This window comes from Manis javanica, chromosome 13 (genome assembly GCF_040802235.1).
Source record: "Manis javanica isolate MJ-LG chromosome 13, MJ_LKY, whole genome shotgun sequence".
Lineage (NCBI taxonomy): Eukaryota > Metazoa > Chordata > Mammalia > Pholidota > Manidae > Manis > Manis javanica.
Window position 1 is genome coordinate 47576122 of NC_133168.1, and position 27731 is coordinate 47603852.

At 36.4% G+C, this 27731-nt stretch overlaps 2 protein-coding genes across 8 annotated transcripts in view; both read right to left on the bottom strand.

The window, feature by feature from the left end:
* Positions 1-27359, bottom strand: KIAA0408 (KIAA0408 ortholog). Of its 6 annotated transcripts, none has more exons than XM_073219583.1 (6): positions 27214-27359; positions 11668-11908; positions 7508-7870; positions 7341-7420; positions 4298-5621; positions 1-2234 (listed from the first exon to the last, which is right to left on the bottom strand). In XM_073219583.1, the coding sequence occupies exons 2-6, from the start codon at positions 11800-11802 to the stop codon at positions 2061-2063; spliced, it is 2076 nt and encodes a 691-aa protein (XP_073075684.1). In that variant the 5' UTR covers positions 11803-11908; positions 27214-27359; the 3' UTR covers positions 1-2060. The 6 variants fall into 6 exon arrangements, with proteins under 6 accessions (XP_073075684.1, XP_073075683.1, XP_073075682.1 ...); XM_073219582.1 differs by having other exon boundaries at positions 11668-11922; positions 27214-27355; XM_073219581.1 differs by lacking the exon at positions 27214-27359 and adding an exon at positions 16888-17942 and having other exon boundaries at positions 11668-11922.
* The window catches only part of MTCL3 (MTCL family member 3), a 40450-nt gene continuing 39932 nt past the window's right edge, over positions 27214-27731 (bottom strand). For both annotated transcript variants that reach the window (XM_036993949.2, XM_036993943.2), the window contains exon 7: positions 27214-27520. In XM_036993949.2, the coding sequence (XP_036849844.2) occupies positions 27410-27520 (111 nt within the window). In that variant the 3' untranslated portion in view covers positions 27214-27409. The remainder of the gene's footprint in view (positions 27521-27731) is intronic.

The window sequence follows — 27731 nt, forward strand, 5'->3', positions numbered from 1 at the left end:
TTTTTTTTTGTGTGTGGTTTGTTTTATTAAAGACTACAGATTCCCAATCCACACCCCCTAGAAATTCTGCTTTAGTAATTATGGGGTTTCAGGAATCTAATTTTTTTGAAAGAGATCCTTAACATTATGACTTATATTTAAGATTAAAGACCTTGTGCACAGATCCACAGACTACCTGGGATACAGCGAGGGAGAGGAACAGGTGCGTTGCTCAGTTCTTGGGCAGGCTCTCCAGGGTTACACAGCTGCATCTTCCTAACAGTCCACAACTTTATGTCACGGGCTACCTACCACCTCCCTAGTGTTTTCTCTCTTCAAATGAAAACAATATTATATAAGTGACATCACTTGGTGTTCAGGTTACTTTGCTCTTATAGGTTTCCTATGAAAAAGAATATTACTGAAAGAAAAAAAGAGTGAACAGAGCGGATTTATAGCCTTTCTTACCATCTGCTCCAACGTCACATTCTAGAAGTTTAATTCAGCTCGACTGGAAACTCTCCTTATGGGAAAATACGAAGCTGTCTATCACCATACCAGTCTTGAGATTTTTAAGGCTGTCTGGAATTTGGAAATTATTTACCTGACTAGAAGTTGTGGTGTATAATGAAGTGAATTTTCTAAACTGTGAATATATCAGTCATAAGGGGAAGGGTCTCTGAAGGCTTTTGTCCTAAGAATTTCTTAACTTTGGTAGTCCTAAGAATTTCTTAACTTTCGGTAGTTAAATAGAGTTAATATCTAATAACATAGTTGGTTTTATAGAGAGAAAATGGAGAGCAGTTGTTTCTATCATCTTCAATATAGAATGCCAAGTACCTCAACATATTTCTGTCAGTTCTCAATATGGATTTTATGTGTTCACTGCATTTTATGTATTATAGTGTACAAAATACATCCTTCTGTCCTTTATGTTACTCATGGAAGCCAGAGTTTAGTTTAAGGCTTTTTTTAATACAGCTATGCACTATAAGAAATACAATTTAGGTCTCAATGAAATATCATTCCTGATCTTCCTTGTTAACAAAAAGTGAATTAGTCTTTTATGTACTAATTTTAGAGAAAAGATTAGAAAAATGAAAAAGTAAATGACTTACCTCTATGACTCCAAATATAGTAGCTGAGCTAAAAGCTTACTACGACATTAACAAAAAAGTAGAATTCATCAAAACTGAATTTCTTTTCATATCCCATTGAAGAAATGTTTGTTACTGAAGTTTTGACAAAACAAGCTTTTATGTCATTTTGTTTATAAGGTAGTTTCATGATACTGACCCTGAGGATCAAGTCTACAGTGAAAGCCATACACACTACCAAAGGGTATATAAAAGCTTTTGTGAACATTTTATGTTTGCCTTAGAAGGCTTATCTGTTAAGCCTGTGACAATTTTATTTATTTAAAAGAGTAAACACAGACTCAATGGTATTAGTCTATGCTTGCATGGATTAAGAAACTATGGGTTGCATATAGAAATCTACCAATGTTAGATAATGTGTATAATTCTTATTTTTCAATGTAGCTGGGGCCAAGGAAGTGGTTAATATGTACCTCAAATGCCTTAAGTGGATACCTACTAAAAGGTATACAAAATATAAATAGTACTGTATATTTTCAAAAATTTTAAACAAACGCAAAGAATATTAGGTATACATGTTATAATTTCAAAGGCAACACTAGCACATAAGTCTTCTTATCTAAATACATACCAGGATACTTAACTATTTCAACACATGCACCTAAAAACACATGGTCATGCACATAACCTTGCTTTCTGCCACTTGCAAGAAAAGTCAGAATATACAATATAGTACATTGTTTCAACTTAAACTACATTGGCAAATTAATGAGGATGGCATTAAAAAACTGATCTCAGAAATCAAAAGACAGGAAGATAATTATTCCATAGATTAAAAACACTGAAGACTGATGAGAAGTTAAGATTTAAACTGGTTGTCCCAGTGATCTTGAAAGATACAGAAGGGACAGGATTGGCTGTAAGCACTCAGAATGCTCTATTTGGGAATTGGGACTTTATAATCCGGCAATCCAGGCCAGAGACTCAGACCACTGATGCTTCGGATCGCAGAGAAATGGTATAACTATTGGCAGTTCTTCGCAAGGCAGCAGGTGCCGATGGAGCTCTTGATGCCCATCTGGACGGGAGACGGCGATTTGCTGGTCTAGCAGGTCGGGAAAATCCTTTTCCATGTGAGGATTTCACTGCCATGGGTTCCTAAAACACAAATGAAGACATTTATCTCACTAAACAGGTACCAAAAATGGGCTTAATATACTATGGATGTATTAGCATGTTTATAAGCAAGAAAAGGCATCAAGAACTAAAGAAGGCATTTATCTAATATTTGTGGTCTTGAGTGTTTTAGGCAAAGCAACTCACTTTTCAAGTGGAATATGGCATTTGATGCTCTTATAGATCTCTTCACATGACAAATCTGAATACAACTGATCTCTTTTGAGAATTAATCATGAGTTCAGGAATCAAAGTTCATGTTAGATAATATTAATAATATGGAACTACAAATGTTTCTTAGTGGCATATTAGGATGTCTTAGTGTTATTTAAAAAGAAAAAATAATAATTTATAGAAGAAACTGTTCATTCATATCAAGCTATCAACACTTTAAGAAGTTGTAAGGAAATGGCACACAAACCACCAAATCTTTTTCCCACTAAGAACCACTGCTACTATCTCTTGAAAGTTTTAATATTATTATTAAAAGACTTTCAAATATCATTTCATTCCACTTGTTACTAAAGAATTACTATCTATATTGGGCACCACTGATGAATGTCAACCTCTTCCTTCTCTTCCCTGCCCTTTCTTCCTTCTTTTTTTTCTTTCTATTTTAGTGGAAGAAAAGCATTCTTACACCTTGTAATTTAAAAAAAATTAAAAAGCTTCCATGACACATTTTATACTTTTGGTTCTCATTGACCTTAACAAAGCCTGTGTTATTTCATCTGAGATTGGACAAGGAGAATAGCCTCTATTTCTATGACAGTAACCTGCATATTCTTTTTCTCTCCCTGGAATTTTAGTTTTTTTTAGATTTATCCCCAGTGAAGGGGGATGAAGAACTACTCCTAGGGATTATAACAGAGGAGCCCTCCCAAACCTTCAAGCAATGCAAAAATAAGAAATAGTAATATTTCTTGTTAGTTAATAAGAATTTGGCTTGTTATTATATATATGTTTCCATTTCCCATCTAAAGCTACAGATATTTATAGGCTCAACTAAAAAACAGAAATACAAAAGCAGGGTAACGATCTGCACCTTGCAAACAGGCAAAGTTTCTGATAAAATGGATGTAAACTGGTATTTCTGTAGGATTTGAAAGCCAGATAAAAATATTTTTCTACAAAAGAGGGAAGCAACCTGCATAGTTTAAAACTATGTTGTATACACACCGCATTATGTAAAACTAGGATTTTCGAAGCCTTAGCTAATGATGCAGTATGTCACCTTGCAGCTTTTTATAAATTATGCATAAAAAGGGACTGTTGGACAGCTCTTCACTGTAAATACCAATCTCCTCAACCTCTTTTTCTCCTTTAACTAGTGAAGATAATATTTTTTTAGGAACAGACTGGAACAAAAAAGGCTAACAGTTTGTTTAAATACCTATTTTTGAGGCCAATTTCCATGTTAACAATTTACACAAATAAGAAGAGCTTTAAACATTTTTAAGCCACAATTTTTTATTTTCATATACTATCTTTTAGCTCCACAAATAAGAGAACTTTATAAGGTACTATCTTAAAAGATGTGTTTTTATCAATACTCATGTTCCTGTGACTAATTCCCATGAGAAAAAACATGAATCAAATGCTGGGAATGACTGAGCCAATCATAGCTATTATCTGCAAAGTGCATGTTATTTTAAAGCTATTTCCCATATACTTTAAAATATATAAACACTTTAAAATAATAAAATTCTATGAAACACAGGCACATTTGTAGTATTTTTTAAGAAACTTAAGCACACATTTGATCTTTGTAAGATTCTTAAGCCCATTTATTATATTTATGTTGTCCCATAGCAGAATTTTTAAAAAGTTATGTTATTCCCAGTCTTAAAAACTGCACTTTGAAAAGTTTGTCTTGAATTATAATCCTCAGATGTTTATTTATTCCCAAAAGATGGATCAAGAAATTAAGAAGATGCCAAAACATGTGCCTACATTCTACCTCTATGAATGGGCAATTGACTGAATTCTGAGCCATTGCTAAATACGGAAGCAAATCTACCAAAATCTGTTAATTGACTTCTCACCTCTGTTATCTTTTTCCAATCTACTCCTTGCTTCACTTGCTGTACCCCACACATAGCTGTTTTTTGCTGAAGCTCTTCTTCTATTTGGAGCATTTCTAAATGCTGACTTGGTGTGACCCCACCACTGACATCAGAATGACACTTGGTCCAATTATCCTGGAAGCATTTAGAATTTTGCAGGTCAGACCCCACTGATGTCTCATAGGTTTTCAGCAGCTTTTCCACAACACCATAGTTGGACCTAGGATCAGCCGATCTGGGTCGACCAGACAAATTACTCGGTCGCCAATCATGCTCGTGGAGCATACTCCGGTAACTGCTATGACTTATGCGTCCCTGCATTTGTCTGACTAGGCCTGTTGTAGGTTTTTTGGTGGCATTATCAGGCACATTTACAGGCATGTGGGCACTGGTTTTGAGAATATCAGAGCCACTGTCATTTTCTGCCATGTTACCTACACGAGTAACTATAGTATCACAGGGCTTAAGATCATCAGATGATTCTGAGTAGCTTTGATTTTGCCGCATTGCATGACAATTTCTATCGGTTCTAAATACAGCTCTGTTAAATTCATCAGTCTTTGCTGCTAGCTTATCATTCCTAGTGTTCCTTTTAAAGCTACCATTGAAACTGCTAAGCGGGCCGCTGCACTGTGTCACCAAGCTGCTATAGTCATTGTTTATAGAAAGATCAAGATGAGATTTAGCAGGATGAGCTGGGATCAGCTTTTCATATTTTGGCTTACTGGGAGTAGAGCAGGTTTTCTGAAACCACAATGTAGAGGGGCTACTTTTTGCACCTATCCTGATGTCATATGGCCACATGCTAAGTCCAATATTCTCATTACATGGAATCTTGTTCTCTGTTTTGGTTTCTTGTGCCAAAGAAGAAAACAGGGGACCATCTTTCAAAGTCTTGCCTTCATTTAGACACAGTGTAGGCATTTCATCGTGCCTCAGAAGGAAATGAGGACTGCAGTTCCTTTCACCTTGACCTTCTTGGGCCACCTGTCTGTGGTGGCCTAAACTTTCCTTCAAACTTTCATGGGCGTGTTCAGAATATGAAGTGGGAAAATTTCGAGATGTGCTTCTTGGAGGGGGAATGGGTGGAGTTTCAATACTTTGCAGATCAGTTGTATCAGTTCCACATTTTTTCATAGAATTGCTCTGAAGCATATTGCTACAGCTCAGATTTTTTCTGTTTTCCTGTTTTTGTTTTTCTAAAATGATTGGAAAAATGCACTGGCCATTGTTGATCATGTGGTCTTCATGAGGTATATTAATTACATTTGGCATTTCCTGGAGAAATGAATCTGACTTCATCCTGAACAATTATAAAACATGGTGTATTAATAACTTTATCTTAGAAGAAACCACAGCTCAAGCAAAAGATTTCTACTATAGCAAAAGGAACTCTTCAAATATTTTTATATAAACCCTCTAGTAAAATCCACCTCTCAGTGTTGCATTCAAGGCTCTACATACTCTGGTACAAACTTTCCTTCCAACTCTTGTTCTCAGTTTTTCTATTAGCTGAAACTTTGCTTGTACTCACACTAGATTGTGTAGTTTCATGGGTGTCTGCGGCTGGCATTCCCATTTCTATAGGTTTTCCCCTGCCATTTCCTCACCTCTGCTCTGCTCCTTAATTCCCATTCGTTGTGCCATGTGAGATCAAACTCCTCCCCCTGAATTTGAAAGAGCATTCTAAGTAGTAAGACAGAAATCTGAATAAAAGTACAATGAGACATGAGGAATACCAAATGGAAGGTGTCATTTGGGATTGAAAGAAAGCTAAGAACTTTCTGGCTGAGTAGAGTAAAGGGCACATAGGCATCTTGAGCTGCAATACTAACCATGTGGCTATTCAAAGCACAATGCATTCTTTGGTATAGAGGGATTCCAAAGCAAAGTGGACAGGATGATGGAAAGTAAGAGAGAAACATGAGGTTAAATTGTAATATCTTTGAATTACATATTAAAGATTTTGAACTTTTTTCTAAAGGCCCAGAGTAACAGGAAAAACTTTATAACAGTTGTGATTTGCCTAAGAAAATTGGCAAGTAAGTTTTTCTGAGTTCAATCAAAATAAAAACCTAAATAAAGCAACAATATAGATTTACAAATTAAAGTTAATTAATCACACTGATAAATAGAAATCATATTTATGTCTCCTCAATTAGTAACACACTATGAGACAGCTTACAATAAAGTGCAGATAAATACTCAATAAATGAACAAAGCGGTGAAAGCTACATGGGCAGGTAGAGGTTAAAATTATATGTAAAACATGCTTGGATATGAAAATCTATTGTAAGTTAGTGCAAAAATTCTCTCTGAGCTTCCTAAATAAAGAAAATAAGGAAACACACTGCTGTAGCTTTGTAAGAGAAGCATACTGCCACCCTAGGAGATAAATGTTGATCCTAGAACAATCCATCTTTACTTGCAGAGAATTCCAATTTATTTTTTAATTTGGTCAAAACTTTCTTTTACAACAAACAGGTGTTTCTGAATGAAAACAGCATTTTTTATGGCATTGTATATATGTGTGTACATATTTATAATATATATTATTCTAAAAATTATATATGTATAAATACATAATAAATTTTGAAAAATAAATGATTGTTAGGTATAAAATATTTCAGTAGAATATCACTACATAATTAAAACACACATTGCTAAATCTGACACTGTTTAAAGATGTATTTAACTGGATTAGCCCTGCTGTACACTCTTCCCTTGGCCAAATACTCAAAATGGAAAAGAACTACATTAGAAAATACTTGTTAATTTATTATGGAGGGTACCTTAACTAAACACCAAAAAAGGAAAGTATTCTTAACAGTCAAATTACACGACAATTACACATTTGCTTTAAGAATTAGTGGAGCAAGAAATATACAATTAAATCCTTTAATAACTCAATTGTTAATTCTCACTAACAAAGTGTAAGGAGGAGGCAGTTTGGATTCATTAATTGAAAACAAAATTTTTCTTGACTTTCCAGTATAAAATAACCACAGATATACCAGCGTACCTTCTGTGGTTAGACCTCTTTCGTATTTCCTCTTGAAAGCTGCATAATTCTTCACTAACTTTGGCAAGTTCTTCAAGTGCCTTTATGTATAAAAGTGTAGCATGTTAGTACTTTGAAATGTAAGTATTTCTTTAGAAACAGTTCTAGGCCAACCACAACTTACTTACCGTGTTGAGGGCACCTGAACAGCTCTTGCTTTCTTTCCCAGAAGTCCTCAGGTCAGACCAGACCTCACACGCAAATTGGTTGTCTATGGCCAATGGATCCATAAGCCCTACTTTTGATTTTTTTGCTGTCTTTTGTTCCTTACACATTTGATTTCCTTCACTGAGTAAGCTCTGCTCTGTTTTATTTCCTTTCCCCAGACCATCCCTGTGATTCATTCCTGTAAATTCACACTGTTCTGAATTGGGGTAATTTGGAGACGATTCTACCAGTCTACCTTGAATGGCCGCCTCACGATCAAAATCAATTATCTTAGCATGTTCGTTCACGTTGAATTTCCTCCGAAGCTTTACTTCATGACAAAGCTGTAAGGAAAACAAAGATAAAACTTTTTTCTCCTAATTCAGTCTGCCAACTTTTTTCTTTTTTTTTTTTTACTTTGTCAATATTTTTGATGCTTAGTACAGTGTTTTGACTTCTGTTTGCCATATCAGTATATAATACTCTGGGGTATTAATGCTCATGCATCCAGAGCTTCCTTGGCTAAAATCTGTGTAAAGACTACTTTTAGTAGGTCAAAGCACAGATGGTAATTTCTATCTTTCTGAGTAGAAATCAACTCATTCAAAAATATAAAATAAACCTGTGTCTACATATAAATGTCACAATGATACAGAACAACCTCAATCAATCACTGGCCATGCTCTCTAATTGCTTTCAAAAAGAAGCAAGGGTTTAACATTAAAGTCATGTTTTTAAAATACATGATCCCACTTGCATGCCAACATTTAACTGTTTAAATAGTTGAAAAGCTCATACAGTTAAGGCAGCTCTATTTCCTACGTAGGCGTTTTGCAATCAAAGGATGTTTCTTTTGGTAGGTAGGTTGGTGAGGGCTAGGTGTCACTGAGATTTTTCAAACGCCAAGGCAATACACATTCAAAAACAATTTTTTATCTTGATTAAAACAAATGTGATCCTGTCTTATGTGATATAACAGAACTCTAAGGTGTTGGTCATCTGTTAGTCTATATAAATAAGTGGACATAAAATTATTCCTTAATGGGAACTTCATTTAACCTGCAGGCACTTGTTTGGCCCCTAAAGACAGGAAGTGACTTTGCTTCAGGCTTGAGTTCTGGGAAAGTTGCTCAACTTTCAAAGGAGTCTGTCAGACAATGATTAAAGCAAACTACATTTTACAACATCTGTATCTGTACAACATCTATTATTCAAGGAGTATAAGATTTTTTGCTGCTCAGTATTTATCCAAGCTCAGATGAGAGAAGCACTACATACAGTTGATGTCAGAAGGACATACAGCACATTTATTTCCATAGATCCTTCTACGTCTATCACTGAATGAACTCAAGATAGTCATCAAATTGCAGCCATGAATCAACTATTATGGCTCCTGTAAACTTATTTGTACTGAACTATTGTGGGCATTATGATTTTGGCTGACCATGAGGGATGATACAAGAAGTGAACCTCAGGGTGCTTTTAGTGACCCCTCTTCTGAAGGAGCTACGGATGAAAACAAAATGCTTCAGTTCCAGAATCATGAACAAAAGCGCTGTTCCTACGAAACAGGTTTGCTTTTGTCTTCTGAATACTCAGAAATATGCATCTGATAATGTGCATGTTAGTCACTAGAAAGATAGCCACACTGCCTGCATTTCCCGTGTGATCCTTCCTCCTGCCTTCATCTCATCTTTCCCCTTTTGTTTTGGCATGCTTTACCTGATGGAGAATATTATATGCCGTCTTAAATTGTCTTGAGGACTTAAGTGAGGTATGAATAAATCAAGAACATAATGTTGGAAAGAACATACAACAAGTAACAAAACTGATGGAAAGCAATTTATTTTGTATAAGAGAATCTGTGTTACCTCATACCCAGCCCTTGTCAAAGGTTATCTGATCGTTGGAACAAAGGGAACAAACAGGAAAGATTACTATAGGGTTAAGAAAAAAATTCCCAGGCACCGATAGACTCTATGCAGGTTTCTATTTGGATTATTCTGGTTTCAAATGATCCAAGTATGTACACCTTGGTTTTTCAATCACAAATGCAATGATTGCAGATCAAGGCTGAACTGAGAATCATTACCATGTTGTTATGCAGTGCTAGACCCTGTCACTAGGTACTATCACTTGAATTAATGAAGTTATATGTGTGCTTTTGGGAATCTCTACAGTTTCTAATGCATGACCTAATGATATAACACACAGATTTTAGTGATACATGTTAAACAAATATAGTCATTATACTTGTGGCCATTAAGGTTTTTCCAACTGTTGTTGTTTGATTTTAGCTTAAAAGCAATTGTCTTGATTCTCTGTAACATGTGAATATGCTGTCCTATTTTCCTCAGTCTTTTCTAATCCCAGCTTTGTAGCCTGTGAGAAGGAATGTATAAAAGGTATGCTCTTACAGAGTACAAAGCTGGGGGTAGAAAGGAAATACATATTAGTATGATAAGGGGAGCACAATGCTAGTATTCAGGTGCTGACGGATATCTTCTATGGGTGTTCTGGGTAAGCGTATTAACCAAACACGCTCCCAGGTATGAAGCTGTATACTGCAGCCAGCAAGACATAAATAGGACCGCAGCTACTGTCCAAGATGGAGAAAAAAATATTACAGCCCTTCTGTCTCCTTGATGCAAAAAGGGACAGTATTTCTATGGACTAGCATCTTTTGTTCAAAATATGTTTAATGCCTGCTAATTGGTATGGCTTATATTTACCACAGAATCTACAGAGCTGGCAGAATAATTCTTTGATGAAAACAAATTTAACAACAGCTGATTGTTTTAGCTACATAGTTTAAACAATTGGCTAGACTAATCTCGACTCCTTTAGGCATTTTGCTTGCATGCTAGAATTATCTGAGACTGACTGAGATGTGTTACTAACTGGACTTTTCAAACCTTTGGAAGCCAGAGAACCATGAGCTCAGGTTTCTGTGTGGAGTTCTGGATTCTGATTTAACCTAGGCCTCTACTTGTTGATTGAATCTGAGTCTGTGGGTGGAGGACTTAAGAAAGTGAGCAAAACACTTCTTCCAAACTATAAAGGGCCAAGCAGTAGATTTTCATTTTAATCTCTAACCATACACTACATGCCTGCCTTCTCAAGCTTGATTTTAGAAAAACAGTTTAATAGCTATGTGTTTTTAATTTTTCCTTTCAGCATGCCAACTTGTATTTTATTCACAACCAATTATATGGCTATTAATAAGGAAAATATTTGCACTGTAAACACATAAAGCACCAGCTTTGATTGCCTGTATTTGAATAAAGGCCAAGGAATTTGTTGAAATAACCAGTTTGGCAATGTGCACAAAACCATGTAAGTCAATACCATGGATGTTACTAGAAGAAGGCAAGATAAGTATAAATAATTTTCAGTTGGAGCAAGCTTGAATATACACCAATGTAAATGCCTAAAGGACATATTCCAGGGCCAACAGGCACTGAAATGGTTAATGGGGAAAAATGACTATATCACAGTCATGGCATGTCATTTTCATAACTCCTTCCTAACAGATGTGCCAATAAATGTGCCACACCCTGCCAGAATAAACAGCATGCCCACTGTCATTTTCTGCTTGACATATGATACTCCCTTTGATTATACTGAATTACCTAATATGCAACTTCCTTCAGTTCCAAATCCATGCGCTTTGGAAAACATTTTATCAGTAGATATTATTCATAAATCATCTCAGGAAAGATCTGTATTTTAATGCCCAATTATAATATAAAAATATAAAAAAAAATAATGCCAAAATATAAAAAGAAAGACCACTTGTGTCTTTCTTATATTATCCCCCTTGCCTCCTATATTTGAAAACTTATGCAAAATACATACCTCACTTTTAATACCAAGGCACTCTAGCCAGAAAATAATAAGTTGATATACTCACTTTCTAGCAACAGTTCACATTCTTAGTTTTCATGCAAGGCTGTAAAATAAGTGTAGTCCCTTTTGTACCACTGGGTAAAGTTACGCTATTTTTGGTCCAGTAAATGTCACCGAGACATGCATCTCTTAGGTGGAATAAGGAAAACAGAAATCATTTCCAATACAAAACAACTTCAACAGAATTTTTATCTGAGCTTTAAGTTTCCAATGTATTCAAATAAACTTGTACCTCTTCTATCTTCTTCTGCATGATCTTCCATTGACTTTCCCATTCCTTTCTTTCACTGTCAAACTGGTCCAGTAATTCCATCTTTTCCTTGTGCCAGTTAGTCTCTGTGTTTCCCCACTGCTTCTGAAGGTCCATGGCAACCGCGTGAGTGTTAGTGAAGGGGTGTTTCTGCTCGTCTCTGCCTTCTCTTAACTATTCCTTGGAAGCTTGGAGGTGTTTTATTTGAAGCAGTCTCACTTGCCTTTAAAAGAAAGCCTAATATAAACATGACAAGAGAGCGTTCCAAGTCCATGCGCTTTGGAAAACATTTTATCATTTTGTCAAGTCATCACCATAAAAAAAGTAGAGGAAAATCGGACTCAGAAGTAAAGAGATGACAACAAATTTGCTTAAGAAGAAACTAACAGAGTCAAAAAATAAGTATCATCCAAAGGTTTTTTCTTTTTTTCCTGAGACCAGACAGACAGCAAAATTATAGTGAACAAGATGGTTAAATACATACGTGACATATAAATAATGCTTAACTAACCACCTAATCTAAAGATAGAATTTTTCACCAATATCTAAGAGTGGAAGTACAAAATTCAATGGTGTGATCACATCTACAAAATTGTGGTACATTTCTGCTGCAGCAGAGTGACTCCTCGTGACCTGAGGTAACCAGATTATATAGTTCTGTGACCTAAAGCCCTAACAGTGCGGGACTACCAACTCAATTTTATATTCAGAGCTGAAGCTCAAGCCAAATGTGATGACTGTATGAGTAAGACCCTAGACTTGGTAGTCAATCTGGGACCAACATATCAGCAAAACAAACTAAATCATAAAAAAAAAATTTCATTACTTTGCTGCATCAAGTAAAATGTAAAAGCGACAAAACTACTCTGAAAGCCATATACTAAAACATATCCAGGCTTTCTTTTCCTCCAAATAGACTACACACCAGAACCTATTTCGGATAGGTTGAATACAGAGACAACTGAAGAAAACAGTGGACTCAGTTTGCAGGCATCTCCTTGATAACATCAAGCAGTGGCCGAAATTGATTTCTAGCATTTGGTGTATGTGTACTTAGATTTTGAAGATGCAATTTAAAATGCCAGATTGATAATACTAAGTCATCTAAAATTTCTGAGATTTAGTTTATTTACACTCAAATGGGAGATAGTCACAGGGTTGTCAGAAAGATTAAATGAAATATGGATTACAAAGAGTTTGAGAAATTTTTTCTCTTATTTTTCTGCTTTAAAAAAATTTTACTCTGACTTCCACTGGAAATAATTTTTTTACTAATAAATTCAGACTTCTTTTAACATGTAGAAAAGCATGTTTAAGATGTCTGACTAGCTAAGATTATCATGCCTATAAGAATTCTCTTAGTTTTCTAGGCAATGACCGAAATGTCTTAACTTACCAGGTGGCAGCTTATGCTAATTAGGAGCAAAGTTCCCAAGAGTTAAGAGCTGCCTCGGTTCTGGCATTGTGGAATGAAGCCGACATAATCGGGCAGCAAGCCCCATTTTGTAGTCACAGAAGATGGCTGCCTATTTCATATCCCAGTTATAAGATAAACACTGAAGATTAATTTTTTGTGTGTTTGTGTCAGACTGTTCTGACCATGAATATCCCAGTAGTAAACTGTTCTGAACATATAGTGCAATCAGTAGATTTATCATAGACTAACAAGATAAAAAATGCTAGTTCTATGTGCAGGGCTCCACCTTCCAAAGCCCTGTAATAATAATGGGGCATATACTGCTATTCTTCTCTCAATTTGCTATAGATACTTTGATCATTTTAGCCTACTTCTTTGGTGCTCAAAATACTATATTGAATTCAATCTAGAAACAAGAAGCAATTTCACATTTAGCCACTAAAAAAGATGTTCTCATGTCTCCTTTTATTCACTTAGTCATGCTCTTTTCTAATCTCATATTCCTCCTCTCTGTCATCCTTCCTTCCCTCCACACTTATGAGCAGGCACCACAAGTGCCTGCCATAGTAAAGACAAGTTGCCCCCAAGTAAAGAAGTCCACAAGGACCTAACAAAATGAAAACAGAAGGGATACACAGGATTTTATTTTTTGTTCGTTTTGGTGAATCTGTCATTGATCTTGATTACCTAGTGATCTTTTAAGTTTACCTCATAACTTTTCACAGAAATGCAGACAGTTCTTATTTTCAGAGACTAACAGACTAAAGTAATATGCCATTAACTGTGAGCTGAAATCATCTTGCTTACTAGCAGGTATTTAACACTGAAATTTTTTAAGAACAGTGGAGAAGCTTAAGATTTCAAGAGAGTTGCAGACTTAACCAAGGAAATTATAGAAAGGGAGCCCACTAATTTCAAGCTGCCTGAAAAAAAAAGTACTATGATATTTCATGTTTTATGCTGTCTTTAAACACTGGAAATGTTCAGAAATCATCATAAAGTTTCTCCTACTGTAGCAAATGGTTCTGTTTTTTCTTTCTTTTCCTAACTCTTCTTGACCCACTTTCAGACCAGGGTTAAAAGGCTCCGGACCCTTCTCTTTTTTACCTACCTGGAGATGATCATCCAGGAAGGTCTACATCAGGCTTGCTCCTCGTAACAGGTTTATACATGAGCCCAGATAATGGATAATGGTCCAAAGCAGACAGAATCTTGCACTTAATTGCAAAGAGCCAAGCTCACTACTTAATATGGAGAAGGGCCAATCTACAGAGCTTCCAGAGCCAGAGCTATATCTGGTGCCAGGAAATGTAACAGTAATGGATTAAAAAAACAAGCCTTTGAAAGAAAATTCCTATACAGCATCTGTGCCAATTTTTGTGGGAGGATTTATTTCACTTTCCTAGCATCTATGTCTTGTCATAAATGTCAAATGTAATATGGCTGAATATATTGCTTTCTCCTCTAAAAATAAAGTGGGGCCATAGAATTGTTATGAGGATTATATGAGCCAGAGAGAATGCTTAATAAAAGTGCCTACCATCATTTTGGATCATAGCGGGTGCTCAATATATACATTTCTTGGTTTCTTCCTTCTTCCCTACCTCACCTCCTCTTCCCTTCCCTTCACCTATCCCTCTTCACTATTGTTTTCTTTCTCTGGAATGAAATTTGATTTTGATATTTATGTAATTAGAAAACTGACAAACACAAGTCAGTCATGTGAGCTATTATATTCTCAATGATTCTCCTTTGCCCTCAGTATGTTTTTCAAATACTTGAAGGACACATGGTAAATCCAATACTTAGAAAGTTTTTTATTGTTAGTAAACATTTAAATAGATAAACCTTCTATAATTCTTCTTTTTAAAATAATTCTCCTTAAATTAAAAAAAAAATCCGACCAATGGGACAACTCTGTAAGGATGTAATGCTCTATAATGAAAAGTTATGAGGTACAGTGGTTGAACAGATTCAAAAACTCAATTCCAGTGCTCTCTACTGAGGCAAATATAAAAGTTCTCTTTGTTCTTAGTCGTCACACTTTTTCACCCACAGATATCGGCATCTCTGTGGGAGAGAAGGAAGGATTTCTGCTATCTGCAAGGCTCTCTGTGGCTCTTTCACTCTCCATTTCATTCCTTCCAGAATTTCATTCAGAATAAAAATTTATTAGAGCACATATAAAAGGACAGAGTGAACTGCATTCTTTAGTCATGCATACATTCTTCCCTCAAGGACTCTAAATTAGAATTACATAATCCACTTAACCTACTTTCCCATCCCCAGGGCTGGAAGTCTTTCAGAGGTATGAGTGGGTTGCATAAGTATGGTGATGCGGCCGGGGAGAAATAGTTCTGCTAACCTTCTGGCCCTATTAGTAAACACAGGAGTCTCACAATAAATCATTTTCATTTCCCAAATAAGCCTCAGTTTGGTCTTGTCTGAGGGGTGCTCCATTCTTACCACACCTTGGCCATTACCATCTCAGCCTCTATCTTCCCCGGTGAAAAAGTGGACTTCAGCCAAATAAACGAAACAATGTCAGGGGAGCTGACTCCACTGCCACTTCTCTCTTCTGAGATTTCTGTTCAGAGTATTTGTTTTTACTCTCCTATTTCCTCTTTCTCAACATATTACTTTTCACATTATTGGAGACATTTCATTTGTAGGAAGTTACATATTCCAATAGGAATACCATACACAGTATGTACTGTTAACCTCACAATTCCTAGAAAAATCATTTGCCTTGGAGATGCTTTGCTTTCTCTTAACTTAGAGAGACTGGGAATTCTCATGCCTAGAGCCATCAGAGTTATGCTTCATTTGCCTCCACGATTGGCTAGCCCTTTCTCCAGACTATTATGAATCAGTTGCATCATTTCAGCTAATTAACATACCTTATTTCTCCCCTAGATAGGTTCACTGGCAAATGCATCTTTCCAAAGACAACCATGATTTTATTTTGTTCCAGGGCAAAAGGTTTTTTTTTTTATTACTGCTACTTCTCATGATTTCACCATGTTCCTTATGTTCCAATAGGGTTAAAGAGATACAACCACATGCAGTCCTGAAGAAATCAATTTTGCTTTTTCATTTTATTATCTTCCTCCTTGTTTTCTCCCCAGTTATATACTCAAACTAAAAAGAAACTAATACATAGATGCACAGATCTTCCTTCTCTTATAAAATAATAGCTTTGAAAGGAACTTATGGCTTGGCAAAAAATCAAATATCTAGAATTAACCAGCTTAGACAGTGGAAGACATAGCAGTACAGTTTCAACTCAAATTACAGAAATAGTTATGCAGTAAGCAAATCATTTTGGATGAAACTACATTTATCTACCTGTCATTGCAATTCTAAATGCCAGCAATCTCAAGAGTTAGAAATTTTACATTGAGATGTTAAAAAGTCCTCACCCCAACAAAGACAGCATTTCTACTACATACACTAGTGAAATCCCACAGTAGGCAAAGTGCTGTTTGAAGTACTGAGAAGCAGCATTTGAAAAATACAGTCTCAGAGAGTGGACAGCACTGTCAGTTCAGATTTGGGAAAGCCACTCACAGCAACTGAACCTGCTCTGCCCTGGGAGTCAAGCTAAAAACCGTTATACACCCCACCCCACTGCTTTTAAGCCCAGGCACAGACACTGAGACAGACAGATGTTGGAATCACCCTCCACTTGAAAAGTAGCCATAGTTTAAAACATGTCAGCAGCAGCCCCTCTGTATTTTGCCACAATTAGTTCCTTGCTTTCAAACTGCCAGAAAGAAACATACCTTTTTGCTCTGGGGAGAAGCCTTATGGATGTCGACCGCTGGTCAACTAGCAATGGAAGGCTAGCTAGCTGTCTTAAGACAAAAGTCTCAGCTCAGGGAATCTTGTTTCTTTGCAAGAAATGGGAATGCAAAGTAAGTCCAACCATTCAACAGAGCAGTACTGACAAGTGTCCTTGAAACCTTCACCACTTTTCACAAATCAAAAGGCTGCTCAGCTCATTGTCACAGCAGCTGAGCCTCCTGTGACGTCAGTTACTCAGAGGCGGCCCTCATGTCGCCTCTTCCAACCAGAGCTCTGTAATTTTAGAGCAGCTCACACTCCTGGTAAACAACTCCAGGTCCAGGACATTTTTAGCTTTTACAATGGATCCCAGTATTTTCAAACTTGCCAAAAGAGCTGGTGTTAATATCACACAATGGCCATGGCCAATTTTAGATTTCTTTTATTTGGAAGAAAACCACTTTTTTACAGGCAAGAGCTACCTCCCCCACAACATTTCCAGGCTGTGTGTGTGAATTTGTACACACATACATCTCCTCACATTTGGTTTAACTGAGTTAAAGAAAGTGTACAGAGCAACTTTGTGCCTACCAAACTGAAGATAAACTCAAAAGTTTAAATAAGAGGACAAGGTTTTGTCCTCAAGTCTGAAGAACTTCCTCTTGGAGGTCATTAAAGGAAGACACACTCACTTTCTCATTATTTGTTCCTGCTTCTAGATAAATATTTCATGGGGAGCTTAAAAACTTAATGGTAACCTGCTCATGGTAGGATTTAGTGCATACAGGACAGTTGAATTAAACTGGTTTTGAAAGCCTGGTATCATAATCTCAAAAGCAACAGCAATAATGGTACTGATGGTAATAATAGTGATTCCTCACGGAGAGACGGCTCTGTGCTAAGTACTTCGATTACGCCTTTACCTTAGTTCACCCTCAGAGCAACTGTGTATGTGGATATTAACCCGATCCTACTTATAAAACCATGGCCCAGAGAGCTGACGTATCCTGCCAACATTCACAGAAACACCCCCGTGCCAAGGAGAAGGGCTTGGAACCAGTTTCTCTACCTGGAGACCCTGGAATTTTGTCACAGAGATGTCGGTTTCAGTTGTACTGCCACCACTTATCTGTGTGAACTTTGGGTTCCTGTTTTTTCTGTAAAGAAATAATTATTTTCGTTAAGTTGTTTAATAAGAATGTGAGAGGATACAAAGAATGTCAGGCACACAAGAAATGTTATCGTGTCTCTGCCTTAAGAGGACGAGTGGAAAATCCTGGGGCAGGGAAGGGATTGCACAAAAGCATCTCCACAGAATTACCTAATAACATTGTTCCCACCACCTTCTCTTCAACTGCAGACCTCCAAAGTTCCATGTGTCCTTTGTCCTACCATAACTTCAGATAATATATGGCCTAGTTATAGGAGAAATGATGTTAGGCTATACTCTACACTATCACTCAACAGTACTTATTTCAATGCCCTTTTTCTTCTTTTTATATTTATTTTATTTTATTTTATTTTATTTATTTTTGGTATCAATATACACTTACATGAACAACATTGTGGTTACTAGATTCCCCGTTATCAAGTCTCCACCACATACCCCATTGCAGTCACTGTCCATCAGCACAGTAAGATGCTAAAGAGTCACTATTTATCTTCTTTGTGCTATACTGCCTGTCCTGTGTCCCCCACTTACATTATGTGTACTAATCATAATGCCCCCATTTCCCCTTATCCCTCCCTTCAATGCCCTTTTTCACTGGCTGTCCAGGCAGTTATTTATTGCATGTGATTCATCTGCTTCTTGTCATAGGAAAGCTAACCTTAAATTATATATATAATCAAAAACAAGGGATAGACTTGGACAAGAATTTCACTCCAAGTCTACCACTTATTCTAGTATTTATCAACCCTTTCTTTTGCATGACTCATATATATTAGCTAGAATTTCCATACTGTTTCATACCCAAAAGAAATAAAGTAACACAATCAGAGAATAGCACATAAAGGCAATAATTATTGAGCATCGCTGTTTTTTGAGCCTTTCCCCTAAAAACTTGTTTTAACAAGTTTTTAGGGGAAAGGTTTAGAAAAGTTCCTCCTGTTATGTACATAAAATGAATTGATTTAAAAGACTGATGCTGGTGTTCTCAGTCCTACAGGGATATTCAGATGTCTTGAAGTGCTTGACATTTTCAAGAAGGCTGAAAACCTAATGGAAAAAATGCAATTTGTTGTGTAATTCAGGTTACTTTTAAACCATTTAAATATTTAAATCTTCAAAATGAAACTGACCCAAATTATTGCTCTATGTACTGGAGAGAATCTGGAAGAACCATTCATATCTGATGACACAGTAATCAAAATATAACATGTATGTAATAATATTTAATGTAAAGTAAATGTAGAAACACCAGCTACTGTCAAGAAGCAAAAATGAAAATCCTGGGAAGGATATGGAAAGATTTATATGCACAATGTTATTAAGCCTCAAACTAAATCATTTTGGATAGGGTGAGAGTAATACTGAGGGCATAAATTTCCAGACTTACAGAATTTTAGAGCCAGAAAGGAACTCTGAAATCATCTAGCTAACCTTCTTATTTTACAGCTAGGGAAAGAGGCCCTGGTGCTAAGTCACTTGCTCAGGGTCACGGAGCCACTTGCTAGCAACCCAGGAATAGAATCTAGGTCTTCTCATTCCCAGTAGAGTGTCTTGAAGTTTAAAATTCCAAGGAGTTCAAGGGAAGGGAATAGAACCCAGGGATAAGGGTTTGGGGTATGAAAGATTGGTTTCTGGCCTCATCAAATTTTAAATTCAGTTTTCTTCTAAGTCCAAATGAGAGAGATGATAATTTGTCTTCCAAGTATAACAAGAAGTCATATAGTAGAGTATTTATCTTGATGAGTATTTATCGCTTGTGTCTTTAGATACTATAAATCCTGGGTCAAAATACGATGACAAAAGGATTTTAACTTAGTGATTAAGAAAAATTGGGATAAATGTATGAACTTTGCCTTTAAGTGTGCTAGTGCACTTCTAATTTATAGTTTTTTGTCTGAAGAGGAGTGACCTTGAAGCATCACAAAGCAGTTTATTTATTTGATCTCTTTATGCTATGACAACCCTGTCTGTGTATGAGACTAGGTAACTTCTGACTTCTTGCTTGTGTATTTTGCAGTCCCTCCAACCTTTACTCTTTAATCATATTTACTGTAAAAGGGGTATCTTATTTCGAGTTTCACTGGAAAGGCGATAGAAGAAGTTGGCAAAGAATGAGTTAGAAAAGCTAAACTCATTCTTACGTATATTAAAATTTAGAGGCTATTATAGGTGACTTATATTTTAATTAATCCTTCTTTCTGGAATGTCTGCCCTTTGCAATTATCAAAGTAATTTAGGATACATGATCTCAGTTGTTTAGCAGGACTCTCTTGACTCATATCATCTTCCGTTCCTAGGGAGATGTCTTAGGTACTCAAATTAACAAATATTTGTGAATATCAACTCTGTGCCACGTGTAGTGTTAGATCCTGAGGATTGGAAGAAGACTAAGACAAACCCTTTTCCTCAGCAAGCTTGGTCAACTCTGAAGATCCCTGAAATGTGACCTCCAGCATGACCGCCCACATCCTGAGTAGCCCACTACCTTGAAATAATTTTACATATAAGTGTGGAGAGCCTCTCCTGGCGGTCCTCGTAGCAACCACCAAGAGAACCACAGTTTCGTGTTATCCCCCACCCTTGTTGCACCCTGCAGTCATTCAGAGAATTATTTCACAAATTACTAAAGCTGGAACTTTCCCCCAAACTTTGAGTCAGACCATCTAGTAGTGAGGCCTGGGGCTTCTTAATTTTAATGAAGTCCCACAGCTATTCTGTTGAATTTGGTCCTGTGTTTTTTTTTTTGAGTCCCAGAATAATGGAGTTTGGACTATGGATTCACAAAAGAAATATAATTTTGATACTTTTAAGAATCTGCTTTGGGTTATAAAATTATGAGAGTCACATGCAGAGTATTTATTATCCATGGAATTACATATTTAGACTGCTGGGTTTCAGCTAATGTACTGTTCTCCAGTGCTGGATGTCTTTCCCCTAGAATCATGGGATGCTGGCTCTCTCTTCCATGCTGAGGGCTGATGACATGTCAACAGATTAGCCAACCAGATCTGTCATGGGGCTTATGTACAGGCATTTCCAGATGACAGAACTATTCTAAAGAAACATTTTCAAACTCTGTTTTTTTTAAGTACTGATCTGTGTTCTGAAAAAACAAAACAATAAAACATTTAAAAAATGTGGGCTATTTAAGACTAGAGACAGATCTTGCTTATGGTTTTCAAATTTGTTTTTAGTGTCTCTATACTATTTCCAGATTCTTTACTTGGGAGATGGTAATAATGATAACCTCAAAATCTAAAAAATAAAGGACAGTTTTAAGGCTATTTCTTACACCAGAAAAGGGCCTTGGGAATACCTGTCTACCACAAGAGGGCCACCTTGAATCATTTCTCTCTCTCAGAAAGTTTTAGCAGTAAAGCAGGTTTGAGAGGCCATTTAGAGAGCATAATCCGAAGGAACAGGACACAGAAATTATTTCTTATTCTCCCTCTCTCACTCACTCCCCCGACTCCCCACTGCCTCCCACAAAGGAAGTTGTCAGCCCACCTATATCTTCTATCAGAAATGTTAGATTTTCACCATTAGGTGATTACATTATATTTTTTATAACTGTCTAATAAAATCCCATTCACAGAGGAGGCAATTACTGGCTAGTCACTTCTTGGCCTGGAAGAGGAGAATAGCCAGCACACAGAAAGGACTGCAAGGAACAAGTCAATATAGGTACTTTCTACAGATCTCAGTACTTCAAACAAATGGCTACTTAGGAATAAATTACATTCCTTCTAAAGTGGGGTGTGTGACCAGAGACATGAGAACCTCCTGGAGAGCCTTCTCACCTCATGATTTGTGAGTCTGATGATGGGGAGCCTCACTTTCCATCAACTACCTCCTCTGGCTGCTTCACTGTGGCCTCTCCCACTATAAGGAGTCTATATAGTGCCTGACACAGTGGCCCTAGTGCCTTAGAAGATAACACCCTTCAAGGTAAAGGAGTGCAGATTCCTAGGAGTCACCTAAAATCCAGGAAAAAATTAATTCTGTTGACTTGCCATGTTGAACTTCTCCTCCGAAGTTCTTAATAACTGATCTAGGCTGACAAGGATGTCCTATTTAAAAAGTCTGTTTTTTCTGTCTGGGAGTTAATGACACAGTGGGAATGCATGGATTGTACAATTGCACATGTTCATAAAAAGAAGGGAATTACAAACTAGATACTAAACTGAGTTTTCTGACTTTGAAGCAATAGAAGATTCTGTAAGGTTTTTCTTTTTTTTTTTTTTTAAAGCTCTTAAATTCTCTTCCCTTACTAAATCATTTGAGGCAGCGGGCAAACTCTGTCCCTTGTGTGCTTTCAATTTTCAAGTACACAGGGTAAGACAGGTACTTCAGATGTGAATTTAAGAAGCCGACTTTCTGACTTTAAAGACACATTATATTGGACAACCTCAGTAAGGAACAAATGGTGTTTGTCAGCCTTTGATAAACACTTATGCATCTTGATAATTCAGATTATATAAGCAGCTCAACTCAAATCACTCAGAAGAGACTACAGAAAAATGAACATGTGGAGCACACTTTTTCAGAAGAGTAATTTCCAGAGCTCCATCTCTGAAGTATGCAGTAGAGTAAAGCTCTTCAAATAGTTGCACCATTCCTAAAACTTCGGGGTCATTAGCCATTTTGTGAAATGAGTCATTGTTCTAAAGTTCCGTGAAAAATTGGTTTTTGAAACAGTGCAACCCTCCCATTTACTGCTTATTTCATATTGGTAAAGGCAAATATTTTTAATTATTTATAATATGTCTAAACATGTACTGGCAAGTTAAAAAAAAATAATAAAAACAGAAGCAAATATCATGAATTGAGCTTAAAGTAACCTGAACAGGAATTTTGATTTAGACAGCATTCAGAGAAACATTCTAATACACAACAAAGTCAATAATAAGTCAATAAAGTTTCATGAATATTTTTGGAAACACTGAGTACTTGCTAAAAACCACTGATTATTTTTAAAGCATAACAAATTTTATGCATTTATAAAAATCTTGCCATTTTATTTTCAGATGCTGAGTTTTGATGGTAATTAATTTTGAAAAATAGCCATTGGAAACTCATGCAACTATGAACTAAAAAACCTTCTATGTTTGCAACAGTGAAACTGAATAATCAGGAAATGTCAATACATTTAAGTATTATTAAACACAACATCTGAGATATAAAATGAGGCTCTCAAGAACAACACAGCTTGGCTTAACACTGGGCACGGAAAAGTGGATATTTCTGAAGTTTCTCCTAATTTCTAGACAGTGAGTATTACACTTGTTGCTCCTGTTTTCTGATTAAGTGAAATTATAACAGTACTCCGCTTGATAGTTGTTCTAGGAAGTATTAAAAAATTACCTACAACCTCACTAGGATAGCCACAAAGTTACTTTTCAAATTGTGAGTGAGTAGCTTAGAGCAAGTGAGTCTCTAAGCAGAGAAGGAATGGACTAAAATGTGTTATTAAGTTATAATGGAAAGGACCGTTAGAGATTCTATGATTTAGCACACACTTTCAGAATGGTCAACACTTAAAACAACTACCACCATTCCCTGCTCTTCAATATAGAAGTACAGTTTGGAAACACTTAGTATGTTACCACATTTATTACCGTACCTACAAAGGTTTTCCTGCCACATCCAGGCCATAAAACTTTCTTACTCTGTATGAATTTCCCTCTGAAATTCCACAGGTAGGCTCTTTAGAACCCCAGGGCCTACTCACGAAATGTTAGTTTCATCACAGTGTGATAATCACTTCTATGTAGGTAGGTGATGTAATCACCTCACCAACCAAAAGCTAGATCAAAATTACAAACATAGAACCCAAACTGTCTTTCATTAGACCTGAGTGGTTTATATCTAGGGTTTAGGCAGTAGTGTCTTTACAAACACTGGTTTTAAATGTACCACATCCCAGTAGTTTAATAAACAGTCAACTTTTCTCACTTTCTGATATTATCCTCCACCATTTTCTCTTCAGTCCTTATATTCAGTTAGGACTTCTGACACAAAACATGACTTCTACCAGATGAAAGTGAGCTGGAGTTCTATAAGAATACAGCTACAAGTGCTGTGTGAACATTTGGAGTTAAGGCTTAGCTACCAAAAAGACATTCCAAATTTCATTGGCAGCTGATGAAGTAACTTTATCCTGCTCTACTACAAAAATTGAAGTGAAGGTTGGGGAATGCAGACCAATACACATTCCAGGCTAAGCAATGAATTTTCCTTTGTTTTATGAGTTTGAGTCAGTTTTGCTTAAAAATAGACAACTGAATTCTTTTTTTCTTATATTTAGGCCAAATTATCAAAGACATCTCACGCCCAAGAATGTGAGTGCAAGGGAATTTTCTACAGTAAGATCTGTTTGCTTGACTTCATTTTCAGAGTGATGTTTAAATAGCACAGCTTCAAAGGTACAAATAGGAGAAGATTCCTTGTGTCAATAATTGGGAAACTTTGTTCTCCTGGTGAACAAAGTAGCCTGGGTGTTACTCGTTATGATTGGCTTTATATAGATAATGCAGGTAACAAGATCCTGGAGACTCTTTCTGAGGTCTTGGGCACTATCTTTGTTAAATTTCCTTACCCTGTCTATGTCCTGTGGCATAAGGGAGAGATGTAGCCTAGATCCTGGGTGCCAAAAAACAGCCCAGAGTTCCAGGGAGAAGAAGGCACCTTGTCCCTTGCTTTCTAGTTTGCTGAGAGCACCTCCCAATTGCTGGCCCCTAACAGTGGCCTGAGATAGAGACAACCCTCAATTTCCTGGTGCTAAACGAGTCTCCTATTGTACACCACAGTGTGGTAGAGGTGTGTGTGTGTGTGTGTGTGTGTGTGTGTGTGTGTATGCATGAACAAAATGGCAAGTCAGTCTCCTATTGTACACCACAGTGTGGTAGAGGTGTGTGTGTGTGTGTGTGTGTGTGTGTGTGTGCATGAACAAAATGGCAAGTCAGCTATGCAGTGGCAAGGCAGAGTTGGAAAGAGCTTCCCTGGAATTTGACTCTACAAGTAAAGTTGCCTCACTAACTTTGGAGGAGTTGTCAGACAGATCCCCAAGTTCCCAGAATCTGTGATCAGTAGCCAAGCCAGTCCTGTTTCCCCCTTCCCAATATCTTACTGCAGTTCTGTATCTGGAGGGCGTGGATGGAACTGAAAGGTTCTCATGAAATTCTTCAATAAAACAAATGCCTTTGGAGTTCATAGGTATGATTTATACCCATTGCCAGGGTATTACTGACTTTAATTCCTAACAAGAGATTTGAGGATGAGGTCACATAGTTTATTGTAACCTTGCTATAGGTTGCATCTACCAATTTAGGTAATTCAAACATGTAAAGGAGTGGTTCTCGGGGACCACTATATTAAAATAATATAAATGCCTGGGTCCATACATTCAGTTTCAATTAATGTGAAGTAGGACTTCAATTCTAAAAGCACCCCAGGTACACAAGATAGTGAAAATTCGTGATACTTCTGAAATGAATATGTGCACCACATACCATGTTTCCCCACAAGGACAATATAAGCAAATTTTGTCAGGACAATTATTTGAAATTCTGACCCTTTCCTCTAAATGCCCACAGAGTTTCCCCGTCATTGTGATAACCCACAACACCTCCAATACACTACCAAATGCTCCATAGGAAGCTGAGAATCACTGCTTAGCTGGACGTATTTGGCTCCAAAGACAGCAAACATCTCAGAAAAATTTAAACCCTCAAACCGATACTTCCAGTTCCCTTGCCAAATGGTTCCCAGGGATGGCAGTCTGGAGATTTATCAAAGCTCTAACAAATTTTGATTTTTAAAGTGGTTGCTTTCTCTGAGATGAAATGTTTTAAAAAGAACACCCCTGAATAATTATTAAATATAGCACTTAACATTACTTCATTCCTTTTTGTCATGAAATTCTACCTAGCCTTTCAAATATCTGAGACAAAAAAACAGATGTATGTAGTGACAGATTTCAACTGTTGGTTAATCAACCTAGTTGGTTAACCACTCCTTAGCCCAAGTCTCTCCTCCCTCCAAAACAAATGAAATAAAAAAAAAGAAATTTTAAAAGCATGAAGATTAATGTCTGTTCTTTTAAACGTTATTTTTAGCTTTCGTGAATTTTTTTTTTGATGACTGCTCAAAGGGAAATGGATGTAGTAGGGGGATGAGGATTCAAAAGACAGTTACCAGTACCAACTTTCAGTTGAGCAAAGGTTTTCTACATATTATTCTTTATGCTGAGATACAAGATCCTTTACCAGAGACTTTCATATCCCCCAATCCACCTGTATTTCCACATACATGACTTCAACAAGTGCTAGTATTTCTGAATGTTGATGGCAGTGATGTATTTCAGCTCCTCACTTGGTAAACCACCAAATGAGATGGACAAGGCCTTCTGCATACATGGAACCTATCTAGGTCACTTCAGGTATGGGGAGAAAAGGGGATGCTCAGGTTCACCTAAGTTAAGTTTGTCTAGAGAGCAACTCCCTCTGGAACTAGGCTACTGGTCTTGGACTGTGATTTAATGCAATTCTAGAGAATGACTATTTTTTTACCCATGCAAAATATTGCATATACACTTCTATTACTATTTCTGGGTGGTAATCTATTAGAAAAGACAGGACTTAGGGAATAGGCTTGATTAGCAATGGATGTTCAAGTATAACAGATCAATGTAGAAATGGCTGCTTTGGTTGAAAGTTGATCAAATGAAAGAGGAGGGGATAATTATTTGCTCAACAGACTAAAGTCTCTAATCTACTCTCATGCTTCCAAACACATCTTTTTAGACAAAACACCATGAGCATTGACACAAATATTATTTAGTTTCCCTGGTGGTTACATTTCATTTGTTCACCATAATTTTCATTGATATTTATGGGATTAAAAAAAAGTATCCATTAGTCTGAAGTAACCTATCAAAGTTACTTTATAAGTCTCTATAGTTTTTAAAATGTAACCAATTTGTGAATGCCTAGCTTTTGAATTATCATCACAACTACTGAGAAATAAATTGAGATTTAGTCATTTTTTATAGTCATTCAACAATTACTTATCAAGAAGAGTAGAAATCAAGATGAAAAAGAAAAGAAGCAGAAATTAACATAATTTATATTTATAAAAGGTCAAACTTCCTTACCTGAAATACTTTGGTGTTTAGGCTTCTTGTTGAATTTGGTAGTGGTAAGATGTGTCTTTTTAAAGAAATAAGCAGTCTTCAGTGTTTTTATAACATCGGTTACTACAGAAATTATACTTCTTTTACTTCTTGTCTTGAAGGGTGAACAAAATAAACAAACTGAAAATACTACAATGAATGGTAAATGATGAAAGATTTACAGTACAAAAAACAGTGTAAAAAGGAAGACAAGTTTAAATATTGTTGTGTAAGAAAGTGATGAAAATAATACAAGAATGAGAATAAGTAAAATGATAGGCTGGAACATCTGGGAAGGTAAATGCAAAGACAAAGAGAAGAGCTAATTAATAATAATTTTAAAACCTTAAGTTTATATCAACTACTCTAAGCATTCATTCAGTTTTAAGATCAAGAACCCTCACTTAAGCCTTTATTTACAAAATCTGAAACCTTTTATACACAGTGTTTTATTGCACTCTGATTTCTACATTTTTCCCTGAGTTTACAATTAAGAAAAA